The 18,183-nt window shown below is 41.6% G+C and overlaps 1 protein-coding gene across 2 annotated transcripts in view; it reads right to left on the bottom strand.

Annotated features, from left to right (window-relative positions):
- The window catches only part of ADGRF5 (adhesion G protein-coupled receptor F5), a 212,342-nt gene that overhangs the window by 121,886 nt on the left and 72,273 nt on the right, over window positions 1–18,183 (bottom strand). For both annotated transcript variants that reach the window (XM_033938407.1, XM_033938409.1), the window contains exons 2-3: window positions 12,050–12,157; window positions 6,701–6,764 (exon numbers count right to left, since the gene is read on the bottom strand). In XM_033938407.1, coding sequence (XP_033794298.1) covers window positions 6,701–6,764; window positions 12,050–12,157 — 172 coding nt within the window. The remainder of the gene's footprint in view (window positions 1–6,700; window positions 6,765–12,049; window positions 12,158–18,183) is intronic.

Below are 18,183 nucleotides of genomic sequence, written 5' to 3'. Positions count from 1 at the left end.
TACTACAGACTGCTTCACTGGCTACCAATGGAAGCACGAATAATATTCAAGTTTTCTTGCATATGTTTCAAGCTGATTTGGGGACTAGCTCCTATATACCTGCTACCTTACTTCATTCTATACAGCCCTACGAGACAAACCAGAAACAGCAATCTATTTGCATACCCAACCTTCCTGGATAGAACTTTTATGTACCAAGCAAACAAACAACAACACTGGTTAGACAACTACATAAATGGAGCAAGACTGACATATAATGCCTTTAGAAAAGCCATAAAAACTGCCTTATTGAACAGAATTATCACCTAAAAAAATATCTACACCTAACACTACATATGTCCACTCCTGCTTTTAAGCCTGAAATGTCTAACATTATATTTTGCTGCCTTTAAGACTCTTGCTGTATTTCACTGTCTTTTGTAAGATTCTATATGCTTTTTGTAAGTTTCTATATACTGTATCCCGGACTTCAACATATTGTAACTTGCTGACGGTCCAGCTTTCTTCAGTATGAACCGCCTAGAAGTCTCACGACTATGGCGGTATAGAAGAATAAAGTTATTATTATTATTATTGTTAGTAGGGTTCACAATCATTCGCGCGCGAGACTTCGGTGTGCCGACATTGCAGTGCAGACAAATCGGCACAAGACCCCAGTGCACCGCCTAACAAGTGACTTTTAAAGAGCTCCGATGCGGGGTGTGAGTGGGGAACACCCCCAGTTTACTTCATGCTCTTTGCGCTGCCGTTGTGGGGGGTTGGGGGGTTGGAACCCTCCATTATAGAGTAAACTTAACTTTTTCCCAATTTTTTTAGGAAAAAGTTAAGTTTTCTCTATAATGTGGGGGGTTGCACCCCCCACACCCTCCTCCAACGTCAGCGTGAAGAGTATGAAGTAAACCCACACCCCCGTCATAGCTCTTTAAAAGTCACTTTTTAGGCGGTGCGTTGGGGTCTTGTGCCGAATTGTCTGCACTGCAATGTCAGCGCACCAAAGTCTCGTGCGCTTTTGTCCCGTCACCGGTTGGTAGATGCCTGAAATGCTCTGCCGAGGGAGGTGGTGGAGATGAAAATGGTGATAGAATTCAAATAAGCATGGGATGAACACAGAGGATCTTTAATTAGAAAATTAATGGAATAAAAAAACAAAGCTTAAATGGTTGTGTGTGTGTTTAATGTGTCCAATGAAGCTTAGATGACTACCGTACTCTGGCTTTGAAGAACTAAGGCTAGTTACTGGGCATACTTGCACAGTTTGGGCCCGATTCTAGTAACGGCGCCATAGAGATTAAGGGGGTAACCCTCCCTCCAGTGAAGTGCTGCACAGTAGCAGCTGTTTACCAAATCCTAAACATGTTTGGTAGCAGGTGTAACTCCCAACATTGATCATTAAGGACATAATTATTTAATCATCTTCTGAAATGGGGTATAAAAATTTGTAAACCTGTTACACCCTTGCCCCACCAAGACATGATCAGACCACACCCCTTTTCTATTTGCATGTGCTCGCATTTGAAAAGTGTGTATCCCAGCTTTGTAAAATGGGACGTAAGATGTTTATCAAGATAAATGTTTATGTGCCAGTTTATATGCTTAGCAAATACAAACAGGGTTTGTAAATTTAAGGCCCAAATAAACACAACTTTAAAAATGGAAATGAATGCCGATACTGAAATTCCACATTGCAAACAATCTATTCCACAAGGCTGGCTGAGGGGATAATGTGAAGTGTGTCTGATTCCTGAGCAGGCTTTAATTTCTGGGGGAATGGCCTGGAACACAGTTCCATCACATTTTTTAAACTCCAGAGAAGCAGGAGTATTTGATCTAGTACTTCCCTTTCAGAAAGCCTGCAGGGAGCAGGAAGGGATGGAGTGAGCATGGAGCAGAGCAGAAAATACTGTACACTTTACACCCTAATTTCCTGTTTTGTCACCCCTGGCCCATCTGACTCCTCCCTCAGCTTCGCTTCCTTTCTTGCCTACAGATTAAGCCCTGCTCCTGAATCTCTTTTGCTCCTTGGGCCAGGTGGTGCTGGGAACATTGGAGATATGATATTCCAACCACTACACATCAGGGACATCTGGTGGCCAGGTTTGGAATACAGAGATGGGGGCTAATTTTATAATAGGACACCTATGTGAAAGGTCCAATGGTGTTTATTTTAGAAAGGCTTGATAGATACTCCCCCACTATCTCCTGTACTCTTCTCCAATCTTTAATTTATAAAGCTATATGGTGCTCGCTCACATATTGCGGCATCATATATACTACTGAAAGACTAAAGTTGTACATCTAGTCTAGCAAATTTCTGGGATACAATCGTAATGGCTGATAAATATATGTTAGGTACGTATTGTAGAATATAGTTAATAGCAGGGAAACATTCAAGCCACGTATACACAAGTTGCTGACATAACAAAAACTGTATGAAAAATCATAATATAACGGAGAAAAATAAACCTCAATTGTGGGAGGCTGGGACTACACAAGTACCCAACCCTCAACACATCATCACGGGTTTATAAAAAAATTCCGCATACATATAAATAAGTAGATAAATCACTCATGTCCATTCATACAGAATTGCATTTTTTTCAAAAGCTTTTTTTATAATAATGACAGCTGTGAGCACAAAATTCCATGTATTATTCGTGCCAAAAACTGGTGACCAGAATCCCAAACTTAACTAGATTAATAGCGAGGGCTACAGCTCAGTTTCACTTATGTAAGCAGTTTTGGAGGCATGGAGCACAAAATCACAATCAAGGAAAAAATACACACATCTGAAGGTGTGAAATTTCAAAAGAGGCTTGCAACTCCTAATCCCGACAGAAAAGACTTTCTGTTTAGCCTGGAACGGGCTACTTCAGGGGATATATGCCATCTTCAAATGTCTCCTTGCTTCTTACAATCCAATGGTAGTGAGGCCGGCTCCTCTCAAAATGGTACTGGCATGCCTCCAAAACTGCTTACATAAGTGAAACTGAGCTGTAGCCCTCGCTATTAATCTAGTTAAGTTTGGGATTCTGGTCACCAGTTTTTGGCACGAATAATACATGGAATTTTGTGCTCACAGCTGTCATTATTATAAAAAAAGCTTTTGAAAAAAATGCGATTCTGTATGAATGGACATGAGTGATTTATCTACTTATTTATATGTATGCGGAATTTTTTTATAAACCCGTGATGATGTGTTGAGGGTTGGGTACTTGTGTAGTCCCAGCCTCCCACAATTGAGGTTTATTTTTCTCCATTATATTATGATTTTTCATACAGTTTTTGTTATGTCAGCAACTTGTGTATACGTGGCTTGAATGTTTCCCTGCTATTAACTATATTCTACAATACGTACATCTAGTCTACACATAAACTTTAGTATGTAGGTTTATGTATATGCATTTATCTATGTATTCTTTTCATTTGTATGGACCATCAGATGTTAACCGGACCATAGATAATGGCATAGATATGGCATGTGAGCACAGGATAAGGGCTGAGAGAAAGGAGTTCTGAGGTCACATTTTTTTACAGTATTACAATGAAGGCATTAAACTCATGCTTCTTAAAAAGACAAAAAAGGATGGTGGTGGAGGGTAATATACAACCTGCAGTGGTCAGTGGTTTTTTAAAAAAATCCTTCAGTTGTGGGCAGGGCCTGTTTTACTCATAAAGGGGCCCAGGGCAGAAATTAGGGAAGGGGCCCCTCTACCTATTTCCCCACCCATCTTTAAATAACTTCTTCACATACAAAACACAGTCAGACCTTCACCAAATACAGAACAATGGATCACAAATTAGAAATAGAAATATGAGTACCAAAACTTAACTGGAAACCCAAAAAATTAACTCTGCAAGTACTTCATTTTGTACTGAACACAATCAGTGGCATAACCATGAGAAGGGGCTAGGCCTCCCACTTTGAGCTTAGGCCTCCTCAAAATGAACATCTCTCTTGATGTAGCTGGTGGAGATCCCCAAGCCTCATCAGCTGATGACCACATCCTTCCCCTCCTCAGGTCCAGTGACCAGAACTTTCAAAGTTCTGTAGCTGGCAGTAGTATTACAGAGCCACTGCCTCCCCCTCCCCCTTCCGCTTGGCTCTCATGCATGCATGAAAAAATTGTGAGCTTGAGGATATTGCCACTAGCTGCAAAGTTTGGAGACTTCTGGTTGCCAGATTGGAAGAAGAGCTCTTCAGTTGCCAGGGCTTGGGTGATCTCCACCAGCTCAAGTATTTATATTTTGAATTCAAGTGGGGAGAAAATTTGGTGCCCATCCATCCATTTTGCTCTCCATCCCCTCCCTACAAATCAGCTGCATGGCAATGCCACCGACTACAATAAAAAATATTTGTGATGCACATATCCCAAAGATAACATATTCTAGTTAACACATTCAAAATAAAACACTTTTTTCTACCTTGGTGTCTGGACATTTTGTTTTTCTATCATCTTGGTCCCAGTTTCTCTTTCTACTTTTTGTCTTTTACTAATTCTTTTTCCAGTATCTATTCATTTTTCCCCTCTCTTGCTCCATTTCCCTCACTATGCCTGTCTCTAACATATTGATTTTTTCCCTTTCCCATGGGTTCAACTCTCTTCCTCTTTCCCCATGGTCCAACATTTTGCTCCCTCTCTTTTCTATTGTTGTGTTCTTCCCTTCCCCTTTAATGCTGAACAATGGATTGGAGGGAAAGAGATGTTGCATCTCTCTCTCCCTTCTATCCCCAGACCTAACATTTCTTCCTCTCTCCCTTCTTTTCATCCCCAGGTCCACCATCTCTCCTCTCCCTTTCTCTTCCCAACAGTCCTCTTGTCAAGTATTTTTCCCCTTCCTTCACTCCACCCTCCCCACATCCAACTTCTCTGTTTCTCTTCTCTTCTTTCAGATCACTGCCCACCATCTCTATCCCCCCTCCCTCCTTCCTCCCTCCTCCTCTGTTTCCAGTCCCATAAGCTCTTCCCCTTTACCTACTCCCACACTCAGTCTGGCACTTCTTTTAACTCATTCCCCCAGTCCTCCTTTCTACTTAAAATAAAATTACAGCTAGTAATGGGGATTTCCTCATCCATATGTCTTCCTCCTTCTATCCATGCTGGTCCGATGTTGCTCTTACCTTCCATCGCTGAAAAATCCATTTTTTTCTGCAGGGGACTTTCAGCTGTGGCAGCCAATCTGAAGCACTGCTTACAGCTTCCCTCCCTGCTTTCCTTCTGCTGCGGTCCATCCCTAATGATGCAACTTCCGGTTTCTACCTGGGAGGACCAGGGCAAAGGAAAGCAGGGAAGGGATCTGTAGGCAGCTGTTCAGATTGGCTGCTGCAGCTGGAGACCTCCTGCAGCAAAAATGGATTTTGTCAGCAACAGAAGGTAAGGACAGCACCAGACCGGTGCGGATAGAAGGGGGGGAAGACATGCCAGTTCATAGGGGGCCCTCCCGACTCCTAGGGGCCGGGGCAGCTGCCCTCTTTGCTCCCCCCTAACACCAGCCCTGGTTGTAGGCAGAATTAACCTCTGTTATTCAGTGCTGGGCCACATCTAGGCACTGGCACCGGCACCGAATACCTGAAGTTAATTTAAATGGAGCTGGTTGCTGGAGTTTATATGGATCCTGGCCGATAGGCAGCCAGAGCCCACATAAAATAGTTATGCAGACCTTGGCTGCATAAATAAATTGACCTGTTTCTCTCTGATCCCCTCTTTCCCCATCTCCTTCCCTCACTGATGAAACAAGATCCTCCTACCTCTGCACAGTACTATATTCTCTCCCATCCCCTTACCTTCAACTCAAGATAGGCCCCTCCCCGGACCTACGTGATGTTCCTGGCAGTTCAGTGGTACAAGGGGATGGGAGAGAACCCCTTTTGTTTCTGCCCTTAGTGGCTGGCTTAACAAAATGGTTACTGTGACCTCTCGAAGTACTGTGAGGGTGGCTGTAGAGGTTGCAGCAACCATTTTATCAAGGTAGTTGCTAGAACCAGCTGAGAGTGAAGTTTACTCTTGCTCGCTCACCCCTTTGGACTACCAGGGACTTCAGATAGGCTCATGGGGGCCTATCCTGAGATGGGAAGGGGTATGGATCTGCAGGGGCATTGGGGGGGAATCTTGATTCATGAGGTGCTTATAAAGAATCTTTTGCCCAATATTCAACGCTACTTTCTGGCCAGGAATGGCTCCTGCCCGGTTAAATAGCACTAAAATGGCAAACCGCAAATATTCAGTGGGAGACATCTAACTTTCTCTGCTGAATATTCAGTTAGTGATTAGCCCAGTCACCATCTATGTCACATGACATAGAAGATTAGTGCCAACATTAATTGGCTGACTGGCTAAGTTTAGTTGCCAGATAGACCTGCTTTTATGTAAATCTATCTATGGCTGCTAATTTAGCTACACAGCTGAATAATGGCTTAACCTTCTATGTTTCTAGTGGCCAAACGCCCCCCTCCCCTCCACCACCCACCACCACCACCACCACACACACAGAAATTCAATACTGGTCACCAGATATGGCCCAGCATTCAATTTCCAGGTTTGCTGTTGACAATGGGAGATAGCCAGGATGCCTCCCACAGTCTGAATATTGGGCTTCATGAGATTAGATTTGGGAAATGCAAGAAATTAAAACTCAAATCCAACTAATGGGCAGTACTGAAACAGTGCAAAAACAAAATTTTCTGTGAATGTTGCTGATTTACCTGAACGTTTCTGTCTTGAGAGAAGATCTGTGCTGCTCACTTTTCTGGTATTTTCAGTGCTTGCCTAAAAGGGAAAAACATCAAAACACAGACATTTTGGAGTTCATATTCAAAAAAAGCCGCTAAGTGAGAAAGTAATTTGAATAACCTCAGAACCGAATTTTATCTGGCCAGAGTTATCTGTCTGGGCTGTATAATAGTGCTGACTGGAAAAATTTAATTATGACTTGGGCCTCCAAGTCCAAATTTAATTATGCCTCCAGTATTGCCTTTTTTTACAATGATGAAAGGGATGGGATGGCTTCCCTATGAGGAAAGGTTACAACAGCTTGGAGAAGAGGTGGCTCAGGGGAGATATGCCAGAGGTCTATATAATACAGAGTGGAGTGGAATGGGTAGATGTAAATCACTTGTTTACTCATTCCAAAAATATTAGGACTATGGGGACATCTGTGCAAGTCCTGCATGGGCAACAATTTGCAGGCTCACAGTCTAATGTACCTGGGGCAGTGGAGGATTAAGTGACTTGCTCAGGGTCACAAGGAGAAGTGCAGGGTTTGAACCCATAACTTCAGGGTGCTGAGGCTGTAGCTCTAACCACTATGCCTAACTAGCTGTCACTCCTACTTTTTCCACTCACTTGGTGCTCCCTAGGCTGAACTGACACCATCCTCCCTGGTTGCTTTACCTACACCTTCCTCCCCAAGTCCAGCATCTCTCACTCCCCGTGTGATGCTTCAACTTAATTTTACCTCCAGCAATCATGACAGCAATCTACAAATGCCATCTCTTGCCAGCCCCAAAGCCTTCCCACACACCAACTGTACTGAAAATAGGAAATTGAATTGGGATAAGATAGGACAGAGGGAAGGTTCTAAAGCCTACAAGAGGTAGCATTGGAAATTGTTTCTCTTGCCTTGATAACTGCAGTCATACTGGAGAAGAGTGGATGTGGTCCCTCTTCAAAGTGGTTGCAGAGATGAAGCAGGAAATTACAGACCGGTAAGCCTCACTTTGGTTATTAGAAAAATAATGGATTACAAGATCCAAGGCAACATGGATTTACTAAAGGTAAATCATGCTAAATGAATCTGATTGAATTCTTTGACTGGGTGACCAGAGAATTGGATCAAGGACTTGCGCTAGATGTAATATACTTAGCTTTCAGCAAAGCCTTTGACACAGTTCTTCATAGGAGGCTCTTAAACTCCATGGGCTGAAGTTAGGGCCCAAAGTCATAAACTGGATTAGAAGCTGGTTGATGGACAGATGCCAGAGGGTGGTGGTTAATGGAATTTGCTCGGAGGAGAGAAAGGTGACTAGTGGAGTGCCTCAGGAATCAGTGCTGGGACCGATTCTGTTTAATATGTTTGTGAGTGACATTGCTGAAGGGTTAGAATGTAAGGTTAGCCTTTTTGCGGACGATACCAAGATTTGTAACAGAGTGGACACCCCAGAGGGAGTGGAAAGCATGAAAAAGGATCTGCAAAAGTTAGAATGGTCTTACATCTGGCAATTAAAATTCAATGCGAAGAAGTGCAGAGTGATGCATTTGGGGGCTAGAAATCCGAGGGCACCATATGTGCTGGGAAGTGAGAAGCTGATAAGCACTGACAGAGAGAGGGACCTTGGGGTGATTGTGTCTGAAGATCTAAAGACATCTAAACAGTGTGATAAGTTTGTGGCTGTAGCCAGAAGGATTCTAGGCTGTATAGAAAGAGGAATAACCAGCAGAAGAAGGGAGGTGTTGATGCCCATTTTCGAACAATATGTCTAAAATTTTTTTTTGTTAAAATCCTCTATCTGGACGTCTAGGCCATTGGGTCACCCAGACCGCCAGGACATCTATCTTTATACCACATTTTCAACCAAAATTTTGTCCAAATCCCAAATGTCTAGAACAAGATCTTTTGGATGTGGGAGGGGCCAATCTTGTAATGAACTGGCCACCCAGTCATAGCAACAGAGCAGTGGGGCACCTTATAGGGCACTGCTGTGAACGCTACATAATGGGTGCCACAAACATTTCACCAGAACTCCCTTATAGGTTATGGTGAGCCCCCCAAACCCCCCCAGACCCTACTATATCCACCTGTCTACAACTCCAATAGCTCTTATGGCTGCAGGTGGCACTTATATGACAGTAGAGTAGGGTTTTGAGGGGGATCACATTTTCCACCATAAATGTAGTGGTTAGCGGGACTTGTAAGACTTGCTACTCTTCTCTATGGCTCACTAGCCCATCCCCCAGGCTATTTAAGACACCTGTGTGCAGCTCTACTAGGCTTTCCTATACCAGGTGATGATGTTCTGGAGACAGTTATGTACGTTTTTATTCTGATCTTTGTGGGAGTGTGAGGGGGGTGTCAGTGAACACTGGGGGAGTGTGTGTGGGATCTTTACTTTGTCTCTGCAGTGGTTCTGGTCACTTTGGATACCTTTTTGACACTTATACCTGTTTTTACATTGTCTAATTCACAATGTCCAAGTTTCGTTCAGGATGTCTAGTAAAACATCGATTATCCCTGTATCACGTCTTCATCTAGGCTAGTCCACATCCCGCCCACATGCTGCCCTGACCACTCCTCCAGATATGCCCCTTTCAGCTCTGGGTGCACAGTGGCATTCAGAGGCATAAAAAGCTCCGTGACACGTCCAGAAAGTTGTTTTTATTATCGGCATTTGGGCGTCCTGTCTATTAGGACTTCCAAGTGCTGACTTTGGCGGGCTTTAATATGTTTTTATTATGAACCTCATAGGGCTCCTTTTACAAAGGTGCGCTAGTGGTTTTAGCACACGCTAAAATGCCACGCATGCTAGCCGCTACCGCCTCCTCTTGAGCAGGCGGTAGTTTTTCAGGTAGCGCGTGCTAATCCGGTGGATGCGCTAAAAACGCTAGCCCACCTTTGTAAAAGGAGCCCCTAAATTCAAAGACAATAGACTGTGACATTACTACATCATACTTATAAGATGCAGGAAGAAATACAATAGTGTATAGGAAAGTGAGTTGAGGCGGGAAAGTTCAATAGGAGAGGGAGTCCTGGTTGTCCAATTAGCGGAGGGAAAGCGGTTATAATTCAAATGCGTCCCTACACAAAAAAGTTTTTAAGTTGGATTTCTTCTCTTAAATATAGTTTCCTAAAACTGAGGGAGACATTTAGGGCTCCTTTTACTAAGCTGCGTGATGGCGTTAATGCATGGCATACCACACTACATTGCTGTGCGTGCTAGACTTTAATCCAGCATTGGTCTGGTGTTAGTTCTAGCCGCATAGCGCGCGGTGTAGCATGCAGTAATTTCCTGCATGCGCTAAAAATGCTAGTGCACCTAGAAAGATGGGTAGATATAGATGCGAGTTTGTTTATCCTGGACAACATGCTATCTTTAAAATCTCAGGTCAGCTCTGTGGTACAAAAATGCTTCTTCAAACTAAAAATGATCAGATCTCTCAAATCATTACTTAATCCAAATTCAATCAATATTCTTATCCATTCTGTTGTAATTTCAACTTTAGATTATTGTAACTATCAGGGCATCACTCAAAAGGAGATCAGGAGATTACAAGTCATTCAGAACACTGCAGTAAAAATCATTTTTAACGCTAAAAAATTTGACCATGTAACAACACCATTCATTCCTCAGAAAAGCTCATTGGCTACCCATTTCACACAGGATTACTTTCAAAATACTACTTCTTACTTTTAAAGTTCAATCTAATCACATTCCATCCTTTATAGATAGGATGTTAATCCCATATGATCCACATAGGATACGTTCTTCCCAAAAATATCTTTTAGCGGTCCCTTTAATCCGCCAATTGTTTTATGATACAACACGTAAAACAATCTTTTCTGTAACCGCTCCTACACTGTGGAATGCTTTACCTCTGACCTTAAGACAAGAAAAGAATCTTAATAATTTTAAATCTAATCTTAAAACATTTCTTTCAGAGATGCTTATGAGATTTATACTTAATTTTTTATTCAAAACCTCAGATATCAGTGCTTACATTAAAGATTTCCTTTTTACCTTTTGTTTTTTTACCTCCCCTTTCTTTTATTTTATGCAATGTATCCTCTCCATTTGCCCATGTGTATCAAGTTGCGCCTGTATTATAACTGCGAATTTGTTCCCTTTATTTTATATATATATACTAGCTGATGCCCCGGCGTTGCACGGGTATTTAATTATAGCAATAACACTGTAAATGGATTCAAATAAAGATACTTTATAGTGGTGAATGAAATTATTTTTTTACAGCTTAATAAAAAGTACAATATTCAAATTATAATGTGAAATATTTGACAAAATGAATACAATACAACTAACGCAAAACGTGATTATAAACAACATTTTTAGTTTCACCTCCTGGAGCAAGAACATATAAATTCTTGGGTGAATCCACCCTTGAGCAAGCAACATAGAGTTGTGGGCCGCGAGACCCCCAGAACATATCACCCCAGGTAGTGAGGGATCTGCATACCAAGTTTCGTTCAAATCGGTCAAGCCGTTTTTGAATTACTGTGAGAATGGCAGCTTTTTACATTTTTTCCATTGACATGAATGGGTGAAATCTGATTTTCTGTTTGTAGCTCCGCCCACGTGTGCAGGTGGGCCGCGAGACCCCCAGAACATATCATCCCAGGTAGTGAGGGATCTGCATACCAAGTTTCGTTCAAATCGGTCAAGCCGTTTTTGCGTGATCGCGGCACATACACACACACATACATACCTCCGATTTTATATATATAGATATAACATTTTATTAATTGAAATTTAATGGAAATTTTACAAATACAAAAGTATAAGAATAAAACAAAACAATAAGCTGCAGATACCAAAATATACTTAATAATATGTAAAATATTTTCTATTAATTGGAAACCGCTTTGACTATAAAAGCGGTATATTAAGACTCAAATAAACTTGAAACTATCTGGTATACAATATCTAGGGTGGTCCTGGAGACTTTAATCCTGCCACTGTTCTACTCTTCAGCTTATTGTGAGACTGGAATCTTGTAAAACAGCAGCTAACAAACCACACAGAATTAGTAACACGTTGTCTTCTAGCCTGCAAAGAGCGAGCAGGACAAAGCTGCCAGGATGCGCTCACCATACATCAAATCATGTGACAATGTTTGAATAATGATTCACAAATATCAGTCCAAACACTCACCATACGACTGAGCCAAGAATACTATTTAACAGCAATCACCCAATGGCTTACTGTATGACACTTCTCATTCTTATTAACCTTTCAGTAATGTTGCCAGTTCATATTTTTCTAAGCCTCATCTGATCTACTGTATAATGTCCAAAATCAGTAAAACATAAAACAAATACTCACCAATGAATAGACCCATGATTCAGAATCCTGACTGAACACATTTTTATAAGACGTTGGCAGGAGAAATGCAGAACAGAAAAGAATCCAGTGAGCTTCCATTTTTTTGGTCTGTAAAGCAGACACATGAAACAACATATTAGAAAACATTTCCTGAAATGTAGTGCTATCATAAGTGAGGGGAGGCTGATCTAATGTTTAGAGACAGGGGGGATCCAAGCTCAGAGCTTCAGAACTCCTGAATGCTAGCCGGTACTCTGTCCTGGGATAGTCATATGCACTGTGGGAAACTAGTTTGACTTCTCTGCATCACATGGAGGGCATGATAATTGGCACTAGGCACATATGTGCACTATGTATTATTCTATAAAGGAGCAAGAGCTATAGAATAGAGTTTCTCAACACATAGTACGCATACCCTCAGGGGTACGGAAGCCGCTTGTTTGGGGTGTATGGGTCTCCCACCCCCCTCCTCCTTAATCACCGCTGCTGCCAGGGATCCCATGCCATCTTCCTGCCTGTCCCCCTCCGCTGAAGCGCCACTGCCACCAGGGATCCCATGCCCTCCTTCCTGCATTCCCCCCTCCGTTGAAGCTGACCCAAAAAGGCTTCCCTCAAATGTCAGAGCCGACATCAGAGGGAAGCCTTCCACGTCAGCGGGAGATACCAGTTACCTCCTTTAAGGCTGCTCCTTCCGGCCTTCAACCACACAGGGATGTGTTGTGGGCAGTGGCTTTTGCACGCTGCACGTGGTTGACCCAGAAGCCTTCTCTCCCGACATCAGAGCTGATGTCACAGGAAAGGCTTGTGGGTCAGCCACATACAACGAATGCCGCTGCACGCCATGCGTCCCTATGTGGCTGAAAGCAGCAGCCGCCAGCTGGATGGACCTGAAGGGAGCGAGCGCATTGTAGCAAGTAAGGGAGAGAGGGGACATGATTGTGGGACAAAGAGAGAGAGAGGAGGGGTTGGAATTTGAAACAAAGGCTGGAAGGCAGGGAGGAGGGCATGAACTCGGGACACAGAAGGAAGGGAGGGGCATGAACATGGGACACAGAAGGGAGGGAGGAAGGAAGTACTAACTTGGGAGAAATGGTGGGTGTTTAGTGTGTGAGTGAGAGGGAAATAGATGGTGCACATGGAAGGGGAAAATTGGGCAGAGAGAGGAGTGAGATAGAGATGCATGGGGAAGAGAAGGATTAGAGGGAGAAATGTTGAATATGGTGATGGAGAGGGAACAGAGGGACAGATTGAAAGGGGTGCAAGGGATAGGAATGTTGGACATAGTGATGGAGGGAGAGATATGACATGTTGCTGGAGAGGGGTAACAGAAGGAGAAATGGGCATGGGGCTGATAGGCAGTGGTGAAAAATGCTGCACATAAACTGGGGGATGAGAGAGGGAGAAATGTTGGATGTGGCAACAGAGGGGATGGGAGAGATGCACCCTGGATCTCTCTCTCTCTCTTTCCCCATTTCCTTTGCCCCATTGAATGTGTCTTTAAAATATTAAGATGCTGGGGTATTTGAAGTCTTTTTCCTCATTATTATTATTATAGATTTAATGTCACTACTAAATATCACACCATGTTCATTTCTTTTAGGTGAACTACAGTTTGTCTCCACATCAGTTGGTGATAATTAGTTTCCTCTAAGTCTTACCACAGAAGTCACAGGCCTGGAATCTCATGGTGTATAGCTAGACAGACCCCACACCAGTACCCCAGAGAATAATAATAATAATAATAACTTTATTCTTATATACCGCCAACAATCTTACGACTTCTAGGCGGTTTACAACAAAAGAAACTGTAAATACAATCAAGGGAAAAAGTTTAAATCCAATCAAAGAAGTTGTAAATACAATCAAAAGAAAACTTTAAATACAGTCAAAGAAATTGTAGATACAATCAGGAGAAACTTTACATACAGCGAATTAAAGAGTATAGCAGTGTATATCTCGTACAATGAATTAGAGAGTATAGCAGTGTATATCTCGTACAATGAATTAGAGAGTATAGCAGTGTACATCTGATAACATTAATAATGTTAACGTCAGTTTGTGTGTTGCAAGGCGAGGAAGTACCAAATTGTTTACATAGAAGTAGATATATTCCGTAAGTTCGTAGAGTGTTCATATTTAGTGAATAGGGGTTGGGGTTAACAGTTTGCATGTTTAGGTATGTGGTGATGTTACGAGGGGGATTGCTGTTCCGGTTCGTTACCTAGGTATTTCAAGAATAGGTAAGTTTTTAGGTGTTTCCTGAATTCTTCATAGTTGTTTGTGTGCGCAATTAGTTTTTCTAGGTCTTTACCCCATGTGGCTGCTTGATATGATAGCAGTTGTTGATGATGTCTCTTATATTTGCACCCTCTAGCCGGTGGGGAGATAAATTTCATGTGTGTTTTTCTTTCATGTCTGTTGGTTGGGAATGAGAAGAGGTCTGTAATGTATTTTGGGGCTAGACCATTTAATACTTTGAAGCAGAGACATCCTAGTTTGAACTTCGTGCGCGCCTCCATCGGTAGCCAGTGTAGGAGTCGGTAGAAAGGGGTTATGTGATCGGACTTCTTCAGCCCGAAAATCATCCTGACTGCTGCACTGATATAATTTTAAACATACTTGATGTCATTGCTCTTTTGAAGTTCCCAAAAGCATTTCCATTTAAGGCAACTGCTTAATTCGATTAATGGAAGTTCCAGTCTTGTGCACTACAGAACTAGAAGTGCCCACTAGATACTAGAATTATGCCCAATCTTGTTTACAATCTGGACTTCACTCCTGTACAGATGAAATAGTTGAATGATATTATTGATTATAATGGTAGTTTTGTTGGGTAACTGATACTGGCTAGAGGCTACCCCAAATGTCTAGAGATACACTGCCCCCTCTTCCTTCTATGGCAGAAGGAAATCCACTTATGCTCAAACATCAGAACATAAGAGCTGCCACAGTGGTACAGACCAAAGGTTCATCAAGCCCAGTATCCTGTTTCTAACAGTGCCCTACCAAGATCACATGTATCTGGCAAGATCCCAAAAGAGTAAAGCAGTTTCATGATATCCTAGAAATAAGCAGTGGATTTTCCCATGTTCATCTTAATAATGGCTTTTGGACTTTTCTTTTAGGAAATGATCCAAACCTTTTTTTAAACCCTGCTAAACTAATTGCTTCCACCACATTCACTGGCAACAAATTCCAGAGTTTAATTATACTTTGAGTGAAGAAATATTTTCTTTGTTTTGTTTTAAATTTACTACTTAGTAGCTTTATCGTGTGCCCCCTAGTCCTAATATTTTTAGAATGAGTAAACAAGTTCCTCTCTACTTAGTATTTTATAGATCTCTATCATATCTCCCCTGAGCTGTCTTTTCTCCAGGCTGAAGAACCCTAACCACTTTAGTTTTTCTTCATATGGAATTCGTCCCACCCCTTTTATCATTTACATCACCTTTTTCTGAACATTTTCTAATTCCACTATATCTTTTGGAGATGCGGTGACCAGAATATTTGAGGTACAGCTACACCATGGAGCAATACAAGGACATTATAACATTCTTATCTTTTTTTCCATTCCTTTCCTCATAATTCCTAACTGTAGTCTAAGAAGTACTGTATGTCCTAATATATACTGGACATCTCAACAGCCCTTTCAGGATCCCCCAATATTTCAAGGAAAAAGCCAGTAAAACTTGTTTTTTCTGTACCATTTTCCCACAAATCAGCCAGAAAGGACTTACTTCCTTTTGTAACTGTTTCCATCTGTTTGCTAAGCTTCAGGTAATCACATTTGTATACACAGAACTACAAAATAAGGAACTATCTCTAGAAATATTTCTAGTAGGGGATTCTGAAAGGTATTTTGGGATTCTGCCAGGTACTTGTGACCTGGCTGGACTGGTCACTGCAGGACATACTGTAGGATACAGAGCTAGATGGACCTTTGGACTGACAAAGCATGGCAATTCTTATTCTCTTATCTGAATTTCAACATTTTGCAGAAAATTTGCATGGCCCAAGCAGCTGAACAAGTATTTATGGATAATTTATCCAAATTTCTTTTTTTTTTTAACTTTATTCATTTCAAATCTTAAATCAAATACAATATTGACATTTATCAATTAAGCATTCAAATACACTAGAAATTCTATAATTGATCATCATAATATAAAATATTATCCAAATATCTTGATGCATATATTGAACAAGACATCCTTGCCACCTCTGAAAATTAGTGATTGAAAATATATGGATGACTTATCTCTATGTTTATTCTTGGCATTTCTATAGGTATGATATACAGATCAATTTACCTATGTAGATGATAATTTTATATGGTATTTTCCACAGTTAAGGCATACTTTTATATGAGGGTGGTTTGAAATGTTTTGTAAAAAGGAAAGTTAAACAACGCTCAACTTGGCATCGACTTAACTACTGTAACATCGCCTATTTAGCAATCTCCCAAAAGAATATGCGACGTTTATAATTAATGCAAAATGCAGCAGTCAGACTAATCTTCGGGCTAAAGAAATTTGATCACTTGACACCTTACTACTGGTAGTTGCACTGGCTACCAATGGAAGCAAGCGTAAAGTTTAAATTTGCCTGCCTCTGCTCTAAAGTACTATATGGACTAGCCCCTAAATACATAACTTTTCTCCTTCTCAGCCAACAAACACAAGAGAAGCTCACATTTGAACTTCATTTCCCCCCCAGTTAGAGGTTGTAAACTGAAAAAACACCATGAACACCTTCTCTCACATCAAGCAGCATTATAGGGTAAATATCTAGATCAATTGCTTTCGCCCACTACTTATGAGGAATTCAGGAAGCGCCTAAAAACATACCTGTTCCTAAAGTATCTAGACAACTGACCCATTTATCTCTTTCTCCTCAACAACGGTTTTCCTGAAATATTAATCTCTTTCTTACACCTCTCCTAAGCTCATTCAATTTGTACCTTCTTTTAATCTTTTGTAAACCGCATAGAACTTCACGGTACTGCGGTATATAAACTGTTATTATTATTATTATTATTAACGACATGGCAAATGAGGTTCAACATGGATAAGTGTAAGATGATGCATGTCCGTAACAAAAATCTCATACACGAATACAGGATGTCTGGGGCGGTACTTGGAGAGACCCCCCAGGAAAGAAATTTGGGAGTACTGGTCGACAAGTCGATGAAGCTGTCCGCACAATGTGCGGCGGCGGCGAAAAGGATGAACAGAATGCTAGGAATGATTAAGAAGGGGATCACGAACAGATCAGATCAGTTCAAATCCCCTTCGCCTTTTGTTCTTGTTTGTTAAGTCTGTATATAGTCTAGTTTATTTTAATGTTTATGTTTAAATAATGTATTACTTTTAATATTGTAATTTTAATTGTTTTTTTAATGTATGTTCATCGCTTTGAAGTATGATTAAGCGATTAATCAAAAACTTTAATAAACTTGAAACTTGCTATCATGCCACTGTACTGGGCCATGGTGCGCCCTCACTTGGAGTACTGCGTCCAGCACTGGTCACTACATGAAGAAGGACACGGTACTATTCGAAAGGGTCAAGAGAAGAGCGACTAAAATGGTTAAGCGGCTGGAGGAGTTGCCATACAGTGAGAGATTGGAAAAGAGATTGAAAAGATGAGACTGAGAGGGGACATGATCGAAACATTCAAGATACTGAAGGGAATAGGCAGGTTTAGAGAATGAGAGGGCACTCTCTAAAGTTAAAAGGGGATAGATTCTGTACAAACATAAGGAAGTTCTTCTTCACCCAGAGAGTGGTGGAAAACTGGAACGCTCTTCCGGAGTCTTTTGTAGGGGAAAACACCCTCTAGGGATTCAAGACAAGTTAGACAAGTTCCTGCCGAACTGGAATGTACGTAGGTGAGGCTGGACTCATTTAGAGCACTGGTCTTTGACCTAGGGGCCGCCGCGTGAGCGGACTGCTTGGCACGATGGACCACTGGTCTGACCCAGCAGCGGCAATTCTTATGTTCTTAGTCTCCATCAAGGGCTAGACACATGGAGGGGCATTTTCAATAGTGCATCTGTCTGGATGTTTCCCAGTAGACGTCCAAATTGGACTTCCAGAAGCGTCCATTTTCAAAAATGCTGGATGTACAAATTT

The sequence above is a fragment of the Geotrypetes seraphini genome, chromosome 3 (assembly GCF_902459505.1).
Source record: "Geotrypetes seraphini chromosome 3, aGeoSer1.1, whole genome shotgun sequence".
In the NCBI taxonomy this organism is placed as follows: domain Eukaryota; kingdom Metazoa; phylum Chordata; class Amphibia; order Gymnophiona; family Dermophiidae; genus Geotrypetes; species Geotrypetes seraphini.
This window is presented reverse-complemented; position numbering and strand designations above follow the sequence as displayed.